At 38.9% G+C, this 13,038-nt stretch overlaps 1 protein-coding gene across 2 annotated transcripts in view; it reads left to right on the top strand.

Moving 5' to 3' along the window:
• The window catches only part of PTPN4 (protein tyrosine phosphatase non-receptor type 4), a 213,236-nt gene that overhangs the window by 156,514 nt on the left and 43,684 nt on the right, over window positions 1–13,038 (top strand). For both annotated transcript variants that reach the window (XR_016442124.1, XM_090046053.1), the window contains exons 14-16: window positions 4,361–4,495; window positions 5,738–5,896; window positions 12,495–12,654. Coding sequence is in view for 1 of the 2 variants with exons in the window: in XM_090046053.1 (XP_089902179.1) it covers window positions 4,361–4,495; window positions 5,738–5,896; window positions 12,495–12,654 (454 nt within the window). In the remaining variant the exon portion in view is untranslated. The remainder of the gene's footprint in view (window positions 1–4,360; window positions 4,496–5,737; window positions 5,897–12,494; window positions 12,655–13,038) is intronic.

Raw genomic sequence — 13,038 nt, 5'->3', positions numbered from 1 at the left:
GAAAAAAGTTGTCCAGCTTGAATTGGATAATTCACAATTTAGCTACTATGCATATCTGTAAAATTCTGTAACTCATCAAAAAAGTTGTTTTAATCCATGTGCTGTAAAAAAAACAAAACTAATTAATAACTTTGGCAGAAGAAAATAATAAGCGACAGCCAAAATGTAGGGTCAATGTATATCACCATACAGGGAATAAACTGTTGGTGGATTACATTTTGTACATTTTAGAGGATGGTTTTTTTCAAGTTTCTCCTGCATGGCTTGACAAGGCACAAAACTGAAATAAATTGTAGGAGTAAATAAAAAAGCATATAAAATATCCCATTCTTGAATTTGGCTAATTATGATATTATTCTGGCTAACATTGTATTTTCTGTAACCTAGTTGCGTTTCCCACCTCACCCCCATCCCTCTTATGTTAGTCCCTCATTCAGGCGATCTGTGTTTCCCTACTGGCTTTGTCATCTTTTTGGATTCACAATCCTAACCATCTACTAATGAAATCCCTAAATAGTAGGTTTCCTGGTAACTCTTATGGTGTTATACCAGCTTGCAGCACTGGATTTGGATGTGGGCAGAGATCTGTTTCAGGTGGTTAGAGAAATATTTTGGAGAGTTGTCAATATGGGAGCTTTACCTAGATATATTGGTGAGCAAATGTTATTTCTTCATTAAACAAGTAACCAATGGGAACAGCAGTGTTCACCTTTGTTTTGGTTGTTGTTGAGGAAGTTAAAGACAAGTGATTGTACAAAGTGAACTTAAATGAAGAAGTAAAATAAACAGGTCTGTAACTTTTGAATATTAAAGGGTTTAGTTAGTGAAATCACCTGGATAAAAGCTCAAGGATTTGAATGCGTGTGGCGGGGGGGGGTTAGAATTTCTTTAAGCGGAAGGTGTGAAAACTAGTTTTCATCCCAAGTAAAAGGGAAAAATGTGCGGAGAGGGACTCCAGACCTTATGGAGACACCTTAAAAAGCTTAGACAGAAAACCTACAAGGAATAAGGAAAAGATTGAACAGCAAAGCTAGGTATGGTTGGGACATGAAGTGCAGGGATGAAGTAAGAACTGGCCCAAGACAGGGCAAGCTAGACTTTGCAAAGGAAACTAAAATAGCAAAATGTTATTTAACCACATACATAAAGAGAACAAGGAAGTAGGAAGTGGGGCTGCTCTGGAGAGGGCGGAGTCCATGTTAAAGATAACCACTGTAAATATTTTGCCTTGGTGTTTATAAGGATTCTGGTATAGTAGCAAAGTGATTAGCCTGTCATGAAAGACCGGGGGGGGGGGGCAGGGAGGGAGACGAGCCTCTGACCCAGTGCCCTCCCCATGCTGCTTCGGTTCCGGCCCTGCTTCCCCTTGCCCCTGCTGCCACTCCACTCTGTGTCCAGCCCCACTCTGCCCCATCTTGCCCACCACCACTGTGCGTGAAGGGGCATGGTGCATGGCTGTGCGGGACACACCCCACTCCACAGCTGCATGCTACAACTGGCAGGTGCTGCCCACCCCTGCGTGCCCACTTCCCTCACGGCATGGTGTGGCTGCACACCATGTCCCCACCCTGTGTCCCCGCAGCTGCAGCCAGCGCATGCTCCCTGCCCAGGGGAGGGGGCATAGCGCATGGCTGCAGGGAGTAGGTGTGGGGTGCATGCTCTGCCCCGTGGCAGCGTGCTGCAGCCGGCACGCACTGCCCACTCCCTACGCAGCATCCTGCAGCCGCGTGCCGTGCCCCCAGCATGCTGCGTGCCATGCCCCCACACATGGCCACACACCTCGCACCACACCCTGGGGCCGGTCCTCCGCAGCGGGGAGCACACCCTGGACCCAGCGGCCTCCACCTGTGTGTCAGTCTGTCCGTAAGGCTCTGGGTGGCACATGTGCAGTTGACAGACACACAGATGGATGCACTACAGCCTATATTATATTAGAATTATAGGGCAATGGCATGGTGGCCACTGGGATTGAGAATGTAGCATTGGCAATTGCCACATTTGAGACTGGGGCAAACTTCAGAGGAGCCGCTAGGCACAAACCGAGGGGCAAAATAATCTCGGTTCTAAAATGCTGAAAAAATTGGCGCACACGATTGCGAGTCTGATGACAAGAAATTTTAATAAATCTATCCAGCGGGAGTAACACTTCTACTGCAGAAGAAGACATGTCTCTATTTTTAAAAAGGGGGAAGTGTGATCTGGGCAACTGAAAGCCTGTTAAGTTTTATCTCAGTAGTTTTCAAGGCTGTAAAACAAATTTGGAGCAAAGAATACTTAAATGCAGGGAGATAATGGGGAAGAGATATGAAATAACCATGGCATAAAATGAAACCAGGTGATGACAAAATTGTGAGGCATCAGCAAAACAAGGGAGAATCAGAATAAGGTACAGGAGGAACTGAATGACCTTTGGGAGGAGTGGTGTAAGAGGGAAAAAGAGATGATATGTTCTGTCACAAGTGCCAGATCGTGTGCTTAGGGACTACTCATAAGAATTCCTACTATCCAGTCAAGGTTCATCAGTTGGAAAAGACAGATGAAAAAAGATCTGGGTATGAGAGTGACTACAAGCTACATATATGTTATGGTCACAAAAAGAGCAAAAACAATCATAAATGCATTAGACAGGATATTTCCAGTACACAGAGGGAATACTGCATACCATTCTGGTCACCCCTGTTCAAGAAAGATGAATTTGAACTGGAACAGATGCCAAGTAGAGTAATTAGGATGGTCAGGAAAATGGCGAATCCATTTTACTAAAAGAAGTTGGCTGGTTTAACCTGGCTAAATGAAGATGGATAAAATATGATGATTTTTATATAAATACATCCAGGAGGGAGGAGAACAACTTAAGCTAAAGGACCGTGTTGGCACAGGAACAAAAAAGTATAAATCAGCTCTGAATAAATTTAGACTGGAAATCAGGTTTCTAACTACATACAGGAGAGGGATGTTCCGACTCGGCCTTCCAACAGGAGCAGTAAGGCAAAGAGCTAATAATCTGTTTTAGGTTGGTACTTGATAAGTTTTGAGAAGTTTATAAGAAGTCTTAAGACAGTCAGTAAGGTAGAAAAGAAAACAGGCAGGATAAATTAGAGTATTTATTCAATTTCATATTGGAATCTAATCTTTTACCCTTACTGGAAAGCAAGAAAGTGAAGGGAGGGAGTCCGTGCACTTTTAGCTCATCAGCTTTTTGCTTCTAATGGCTCTATACCTGCCTTTTTGTGTTGGCTTATGTCTGTGGCGAAATGCCGGGCTAGCGGCTCCGGCACCGCTTAGGGGAGCCGCGGGCTTTGCGGAGTTGTGCGAGCGCGCGGCTTGTGGGGCGGGATTGAGGTAGCTCTTAGCCGCCCTCGAGGTTCGCCGAGTTGGCACAAGTAGACGACTTAGAGTAAGTAGTTAGTGTCTCTTAATCTATAGGGTGTCCGTTGGTTCACGAGGTTCCAGAGCCAGCCCTTGCGTTCCAACAGTGGAACAAGTCCAAAGCTAGGTGCGGCTGCCGGCTCCTTAAGTCCCAGAACTGGTCAACGGCTCATAATTGGGAAACACAAAGCAATACTGTAACACAGTGAATCGTTGTCAGTTGTCGGATTTCTGAGGCCTTTATCTTCGCTGGGATACGCCCAGGCGGGGAGGCTGAGAACCGGTCTGCGGGGTGATCAGGCCCACAGAGTTTTCCAGTTGTCGTCTCTGCTGCTTCCTGCTTTTTGCCTCTTTTATAAATGTTTGTTGGACTGCCTCTATGACACTAACTATAGTATACAGATAGGATAATTTTCTTTTACATAATTATTGCTAGGCAGATTTTCTACATAAGTTTCATTTCTGCAAAAATGACACTTTTAGATAAGAAATGAAATTTACAGAATGCGCATGTGTAGCTTAATGCCAGTGGAGAGAAGTACAAAGCGTTCATTTTGATTAACAGTCTACTTCAAGGTTACATAAATGTGAGAGTGCCACGCGGCAGTTACACAAAAAAGAGAAAATAATATAAAGTCTTTGCTAAAAACTATAAGACAGTTACAATGTCAGGAGCAGAAATGCATCACATCTTTCTTTAAGAGGTGACCCTAGAAGAATCCAGACTCGTATACCAATTTCCAAATCCATCTCTCTATATTAAAGGCTATAACTGTTCTTATAGGAGATTTTTAGTACTGATATTCCTATCTAGGTTTTTACACAGCAGATTTTATTTTCTTAACTTGGCTTTCTTCATTATGATAGATAGTCACTAGTGGTCTTCCTCAGTTGTCTTTCCTCTTTTGTGGAGCAGGGCTCCTAATTTAGTCTAATGGCTTTATCTAAATGATAGTATTTTAGGGTAAATTATTTTCATATATTCTTTTAGGTCCCCAAGTAAACCGTTGGCACGGAAATTGATGAGTGGAATGGACTGGGAGGTAGTAAGTAGAAATTCACTGTCAGATGACAGGTTAGAAACTCAGAGCCTACCATCACGATCTCCACCTGGAACCCCAAATCAGTAAGTAGAATGATGTGCTCTCACAAGCATGTCTGTCCATCCTTATCTATAAATAAACTCACTTGTTCAATTAATTCTTTACCAAAATAAATCTATTTCAGTTTCACAGTAATTTCAGCAAACAGGTTTTTTTATCTTCCTTTATTTAGAACTGTAAACTTAATTTTACTGATAATCACTCCAAGTACATCTCAGAGAGATGCACCATTACAGGAAGTGTAATATTAGGTGCTTAAATTGCAGTAGCTTTTTTTAACATTTTGACTACATAATGTACCACTTCTGTTAAAAGCTCTTCCAGGAAAATGACAAGGTGATGGACATCAGAAAATGTTTGTGGGGGTTCTTTGGCTTAGTCCTCTTGTTCTTTGCAAACCTTACTCCTTAAAGGACCATAAAGTACTTTTGTTACAGTTACGATTAATGAAAAGTGTTCTTGCTTTTCTGCTATAAAATAACAAAATGATTCTTTCGTTGTATTGAAACAAATTCTGAGTTAGAACCTTCTAGTTCATTATTGCATAAGGGGTGATGATTTCTGATTCTTTTGTCCTCAGAACAGTTATTCCAGTGAATGTTATGTTAATATATGACGTAATCTAGATTTGAGATTTTTATGGGTTAAATAATAATGCCTCACACCTTTAATAGCACTTTTTAAAAGCTATGAACTCTGTGGATGAAAATGGAAGTAACTGCCATATATCCAGAAGTAGACTGAGATGGAAATGAAATGTGTCCCACAACAAGGTTCACAACTTGGCTAGAAATAGAATTCTAGACCTGAAATCCCAACTCTTCTGAACTCAGTGGACAGTTGTATTGACTTCAGCAGGGGCAGAATTTTACCCCCGGTCTTTCCAGCTGCCCAGTGACCCATCCATTGGACTGTCGCACTTAAAGTGCAATTTATTTATTCTTTCCTAGAACTATTATATGAATGACCTTTAGTATTTATGGCGAAAGGATTTTTGAAATATTGTATGCAGTAATTATGAATAATAGCTAATTTATCTGATTCTATTATTGTTTTAATACATTTTTAAACTTTTAATTTAAAGGTTTGAGAAGAGGTTCTCTTAATAGAATGAGACTTCACTATTGAGTTTGTTAAAATTATTTATAGGATCATATGCTTACATTTAGAAGGCAACTCTTTTATTTTTTTTTAAAAAGGGGAAATTAAATGTTTTTGCATTTTGAGATTTTTTCCAACTACTTGACTATTTTTCCTCCATTTAGTCGCAACTCTGCTTTCACTCAAGAGGGAACCCGTTTACGACCATCTTCAGTTGGATACTTAGTGGACCATGTAGTTCACACCTCACCAAGTGAAGTTTTTGCAAATCACAGATCTCCATCTTCCACTCAGGCTAACAGCATCATCCTAGAGTCATCGCCGTAAGTTTGACTGATCGTTATAGTTCGGTAACTTCCAGGGGCTCCAATATTTGTAGTCTCTCCCTTGAACAGTATACTAATTTTTTGTAATTTTTATCGGTAAAACCAGACCCAGAAAAATTACCTGCAGGGAATAGATTTTAGAGGACATTACAAAACAGACACCATGAGGGGGGGGAAAAAAATGTTACCAAAATAAGAGCCTGATGGGGGTTACGTGACTATCATTCTTGGTGCCTGTAGACGTGCAGCGAGGCTGCTCCAATGCGCTATAATTACAGTATGTCACAGCAGGCTCGGATTAATCGTGTGTCAGAGCAGATTAATCAAGTCTGCTGGAGCACGATTATTACTGCATTCCAGCAGATTCCAGTGTTAACGTGTATCGGTGTCCCCACACTGAAAAATGGCAGTGGGGTACTTTAACTAAAGCTTGTTCACCAAGCTTTAGTTAAAGCGCCCTCACCACTATTTTTCAGCACAGGGACCTTGATGCACTTGATGCTCTGGGGTCTTTAATTAGATCGGCTCTTGGAACTGCTCTCATTAAAGCTGCTGCCCCCATCCCCTCTGTCCCACCTCCCAGACACATGTATAAATGTCCTCTGAGTGTGTAAGCAAGAATTATTTTCTGGGGGTAAAAACAGATGTCTGGTTTATCCTGGGTCTGTTTGTCCTGAGCTTTCATTTGCATCAAAACAAGCGAGGAGGGGAAGAGAGAAAGGTGTTATCTCAAGTACTTCACAGGTACTTAAAGTGAAACAATGGGCATGTAGGTCTGTAGGATCCCAAAATAAAAGGCTTTGTCCCAGAAGAAATCTGGCATCTATTCTTAGCATGGGAGAGAGAATGTGAGTTTGAGAAATGGTTATTAAGACCGTATTGGCATTACTATCGAGGAACAAAAGTTTAAAATGTGTTTTATGAATTATTCAGAATCAGTTGCAGCAAAAGCTTTCTATCACTGTAATTTATATTCTGTATATGCCACATAGTGGAGCAGGGACTTAAAAAAAATCCTCATGTTTTAAACTTTAAAACAATTTTCATTATCACTCTCCCTGTAAAGCTGAGCATTTCTAGTACAGTGGGTCCAATGATTCAAGATTTTTACAAAGAAGGGAAACTAAAAATAGTATCTAAATCTAGATGCAAGAATCTTCCTTTTTCACAGGTATAATGTCTATGTTTCTACCTTTGTAGGTTCACCAGTTAACAAAGTTAATTCTGGAGTAGTGATGGGTATAAAATTATTTATGTTGAATCCAAGTCAATATCTTTTTGGTTGGGATACCATGTTTGTAGGAACATGTTGAAATGTGTGACAGATTTATTTGAAAGTGAGATTATTTTAAGTTGCTCGTAAATTTGAAACGTTAGATACTCTGTTGGAAACGGATGAGTAGGCAGAACTCGGGTGAAGTGATAAGTCCATAATATACATTTTTATCGCTCAGTCACCACCTAATCTTTTCTATGTAGATGCATTGAAAACTTGGTGATGTAGTGTGAAAATGTAATTAGAATAAGTTTGAGATGATCTCAATGGGCAAATTATGCAGATCATCCCCACATCATTGTCTTTCATATATGTTTTCTATCTCAGAAAAAATGCTTCAGAAAGTTGTTATGGTTTTACTTGGACTCGCTTTTTTTTTTTTTTTATCCCGTCTGCTTATGTAGCCCAACTGTGCCAGATTGTTTTGCAGTAAGGAATTTATACATTTGAAAAATCCTTTAATGTGATATAAGCTGTTTCTAAGACACAGTTTTCTTCACTTTTTTTATGAGATGTCTTGCACTTTCAGGGTTAGAATAGCTAATGGGAATCTCCTGTCCTATAACATAAAACTCTCATTTTCAGACTCGTTGGAATAGTAAGGTCAGTTCAAAACCTTGACGTTTTTAGATCCGTTACTGCAGTTTGATACATACTTAATGGAAATGACTTATTAGGACTCCCTGACAGTAGGTGCTAAGCAGCGGTAGATGTGCCTCCTGCCTGGGAGCATTTTGCAGTCTGACGGGCAGCAAACTAAGGGTAGTGGAGAGTGAGGCAATGAAATGTCTACATTTTTTTGTACATTTTTTTCAGTACGTTTGCTCTGAAGTTTTAGGTTGGTAATATTGTGACTTTTCCCAACTTTCCATTTTGTCTTTCCATTAAGTAATAGAGGTATTAAATAGCTGAGTTTTTTTTCTTAAGGTCATCACAATAGCAAGATTTGAGAAGACTTGAGAAAAGAGAGGGTTTGTGGCTTTGTAGCTTGGTACAGGTAAAGGTGTTCATTGCATAAAGCATGGCATGAAGTAAAGGAGGGATTGGATACAAGAGAACATGGTGCCTCCAGATGTAGCAGTTGAAATGTTTCTGAGTGAAACATGCTTGTAAATGTTTTAGTCGGAGCCTATGCATAGGCCCGCTGTCCCATTCCCTAGCTGGTATGTTTTAAAACTCTGCCGCCTTTTAGCACCTGCCAGTGGGCATGAGAGCAAGCGGAAGTGACCTTCACTTTCAGCAATGCCCTCTGCCACCCTCAGAGGGGTAGAAGATGGAGGGGATGGGAAAGCAAAGATCCCAGAACAGAGTTGAACAGGCAGGTGGTGGATGCTCAATCCCTGGGATCTAGAGCAGGCAGGACCTAGCAGCTGGACAGCAGGTAGGCTACCCACCCACTCCCCTTCCCTCCCTCTCCACCAACCCCAGGCAAACAAGAAAAAAAAAAGTGAAGTGTTCCAAAGTAGTACTTCATTGAAAGAGGTGCTGTTTTGGAGTTTCAGCCACCTTGTTTTGGAGGTGTTTAAAACTTTTTAATTGGTATTTTTGTCAACAGGCAGGGAAGCCACAAAAAAAATAAATAAATATTATAAATTGCTGTGAAGGTAAAATTAGGATTTGGGTTCTAGAAATAGACAGACTGAACATTTTTGAAAATGGCACAGTGATTACTAAGTATTTAGGTACTTAAAAAAATTAGCTCTATTCCTTTAGGCTCCTTTGACAATCTCAGCTGAACTGTGATTGAGTCGATATCTGATAACTTCCAAAGGAACCAGAATATAGAATGTTATAGGCAATCTGGCGTCAGAAAATATGCTTTAAACTACTGTGTACCAACAAGTCTGGGTACTGTGTTGCCGAGCACTTACACTATCCAATAAATAAATATGTACAAGATGCACATGCTTTTAAGTATCTCTATTTAATGTCCTTTGCACTGTAAACAATGGACACTTTTTAGGCAGGAGGGAATGAACAATAATACAGTGGTTAAATATCTATTGCACATTTTATTTTAACTATTGTAGAATGATACATTTCATTTTAATTTATTATACTTTTCAGGGCCATAAAATTTGCTCCTTTTTCTTTCTGCTGTTTTAAGATTTAAAAAGTAGTAGGAATAGTAATGCTGTTTCTTTTTTTTTTAATTATGGAATATTTGCAACAAAAGTAATTCAATACAACAGGTTTGATTCTTGTCAGAACTGCATATAAAGTGCATCTCAGTGTGCCTTTGTGGTGAAAAGTCTTTAAATAAAATTTAAATTTGACTCCAAGGATTAAGATGGTAAACTATCAATGCCTAAAACCTCACATATTTGGGGTAAAGTTTGAATTCAGTTCATAGCAAATTAATGTGGAATATAATTTCCCTTTTTCAAGAGCAGAGCTGTTGTAGAAATGTATCGAAATTTTCCTGAATAAATACATTTATGTTGAACCTTCTAAATAATAGTGAATTATACTGAGACCAGAGCAAGTATTAAATATCATTGTTTGTGCTTAGATTTCTCTGGCTGTTTCACAGTTAATTGGGATGTTCCTGCTTGTAATTTAGTAAGATAATTAAAAACAGTCTAAATTAATTCTTAAAATAGGTGATAGGAGTTTATTTTAATACATTTATGCCACACATATGAAACTATTTCTGTTAACGTATTAGAAGACTGACCTGATATGTCTAACAAAACCACACAAAGCTTGTCAGTGTGGAGTTTTTTTGTTTTATTTTATTATTATGTAAATTGCTGAATGTACCAACACAGAGCTGCTTTGACTGTAAAATAGGCTGCTTTCACTGCCATTGTCTAAGCATTCATAAGGAAATTTAAAGCTGACTGGGCAAATATAAAGCAGTGAAGTTTTTGCCCAAGGCTGGATTGTTAGTTCTCACAATTCTTTATGCTAATATATTGCAGCACGTTGCATTGCTACTGCCATTTAAGTAACTTTTTCAAATGTTTACTATTAGCTTTATGTTCCATAGAGATTTCTCAAGTTAAGATGCACATGCAGAAATGAAGCCAAACCTTAAACTACCATTTTACTTTGTTTTTTGGAAATGCTTATTTGTTGCGTCTTTTTTTTTTTTTTTAAATACTTTTTTCAATCTTTAAAAAGTTATAATTCACAGGAAAAACCTACTATTATCCTACCCTTCACTTTTAAAAAGGTGCGTTAACTTTGACCAGATTCTTAAATCAATAAATGTTCAGGCAGTTAAAAAGCCCTAGGTGACATTAATAGGCCAGTGCCTAAATAACTTGTGCTAGGAATTAATTGGTTAGTGTTAGTAATATAAGTCTTTGTCTACAAAACTATTGAAAAGTTGTTTCTGTTGTGCTTGTTTGAAGCTAACATGGCTTTTTATTGTCTGTTCTGTGTAGAAAATATTATTAAAAATGTTTATTAAACGTTATTTTAGTTCCTATTCTATATGAATTTCACCTTGTTATAACCCATCCGTTATTCCATGTTTAAATATTAGCTTGACTGTTTGGCCTTGGCTTTGCTCAGCATGCCCAACAAAACCAGGAGCGCCTGGTTCATGAAGTTTTGGAGCAACCAGTACATAAGCAACCGAAGTCAAGGAAGTCATTTAGATAGGAGATGCGGGTACTGTTGGAATAGTGTGGAGGTGGGAGTAGAAAAAAACCCACAAAAAGGAGGATGAGACTGCTTCTCATCTCAAGTGCTTCAGAAGCAACCCAACACCCTGTCCACCCAGGTGCAAGCTCCCCCGCAACTTATGAGTTAAACTAGACGGGATTCACGTCAAAGCTGGTCACTTTAATGCCACATATGATTGGCTTAAAGAACAGTCCAATATGCGAGTGTGGTGATGCACCCCAGGCTGCTGACAGCCTCCTCCTGTGTGCAGCACACCCAGGATGACAACCTGGCAAGGGTCAACAATAAAGCAGTTGTGTGGCTCTGCCGCATTAATGATGTATAGAGGTGGGAATGAAGTAAGTGAGAGAAGAAGCATGAATATTTTTCCCATCATCTGTTGATGTAAAAAAATTTAATTAGCTAAAATTTGGAAATTGAGACAGTCTGTCAAAATTTATAAATAGGTATAAGCTGCTTTTTAAATCAAGAAATAACACAAATCTGCTGTTATGTCTGTTTACATGATTTACATAGGTTGCTTCTAATAAATAAGGGAGACTTATTAGATTGTATGAAAACCTGAAGGAGAAAATCACATAATTTTCTCAGTGAAACATTGCTGCCGTCATCTTCCTTCGTGTGGAAAGGCATTGTCTTTGTGGTTTAAATAACACTGTTTATCTGAAAATATTCTATATTCAATATATTTCCTCATTTAATGTTACCCACAATATTTAATGCTTCTACAGTCACATTCTTTTCTTTCTATAAAATGACCATAGCTTTGTGATGCTCTGTTTTAATAACTAGAAAATAACAAATTGCACCATATTGAATTAGTCATGTGGCTGCCCCAGGGAGGCTAGGTCTTGCAGTGAGCTGAACTTCTATAATGTCTCATAAGAGCTGTATTCTGCTAACAGTTAATTGTGTGAATAGAACAAGAGAAGTCAGAGGGACTAATTTACATGAGGAAAGTTACTGATGCTCGTGTGAGTTTTCTTACGATTATTGGTTAGCTTTAGTATGCTGCTCCATCTGAATCATCTAGGAAGTAGGTGGGTGTTTAATAAAAACAGGTTCATGTGGTTGGTAGCAAGGTGGGCTACCTTTGTTAGTGTTTAGGAGATTACTTTCAGTCATGGGGTTTAAACACTGAACTACCCCTTTTATACCTGTGAAAATTATTCTTTTAATTTGTAAATGTAAAGTCTTACTGTAAAACTGAGTTGTGTATTAATGTAAGTAGATAAGTATGTTGCTGAGTTGTTAATCGAGGAGAAGAGATAACTGTGTATATTGATTCATTTTGAGCACCATGTTTTCAGGTCTAACAAGCATACATGTCATTTCATAAATACAGATTTTGTTAGAACTATTCTTTTTTTGAGGTACTGCTGGTAAAAATTAGCTGCAAAATTAGGGTGACCAAACATCCTGGTTTGGCTGGGACACTTCCAGATGCTGGAGGCCAGTCCGGGTGTGCCAGGGCAGAAACTGCTGCTGCTATGCGGGAGTAAGGGGTGTATCACGTGCAGGCAGGTGGCTAATCTTCATCTAAGGTGGGAGCTAATTGCTTTTCTTTTTGGTAAAAATAAATAAATAAATTGTAGGTATTTGTTTTGGAAGTAAATTTGCTTTGGAATCTTATTCAGAATCTTCAAAATATAACATGTTTTCTACTTTCACCCTTCTGTCTAGATCCCAGGAGACCCCTGTAGATGGGCAGCCACCTGCATTACCACCCAAACAATCTAAAAAGAACAGTTGGAACCAAATTCATCACTCTCACTCCCAGCAAGACCTGGATAACCATATTAATGAAACGTTTGATGTTCCCACGTCACCTGAAAAATCCACAGTAAGCAGTTGGATCAACTTTAATCAACTTGGTTTTCCTCTGATTGATTTCCTCCTGCTTTTCTAGTGAAGTAATTAATTTCAGTGACAATGCTTGTATTCTTGCGTTACGTTGCAGCCATCTTGATCAGACATACCTACCAGAACTGCCAAAACATCCCACTTTCCTCATGTGGCAGTTTTACCAAGTTGAATATTTGAGTAAGCATACAAAGACTTTTTGGGGATACTCTTAAACCCTATGGGACCCTTTCTTGAAAGTGTATCTTATGCACCTCCCACTTTTAGCTTGAATCTTTTATCTTAATGTTTAATCTTATCTTGTGCACTGGTAATAAATTTGCCCTAGAGATTTAAAAGATGATATATACCATATTTTCTTGCA

This window comes from Crocodylus siamensis, chromosome 4 (assembly GCF_052110815.1).
Source record: "Crocodylus siamensis isolate JL-2025a chromosome 4, ASM5211081v1, whole genome shotgun sequence".
Lineage (NCBI taxonomy): Eukaryota > Metazoa > Chordata > Crocodylia > Crocodylidae > Crocodylus > Crocodylus siamensis.
Note: the sequence above shows the minus strand (reverse complement) of the source record. Positions and strands in the feature narration are given on the sequence as shown.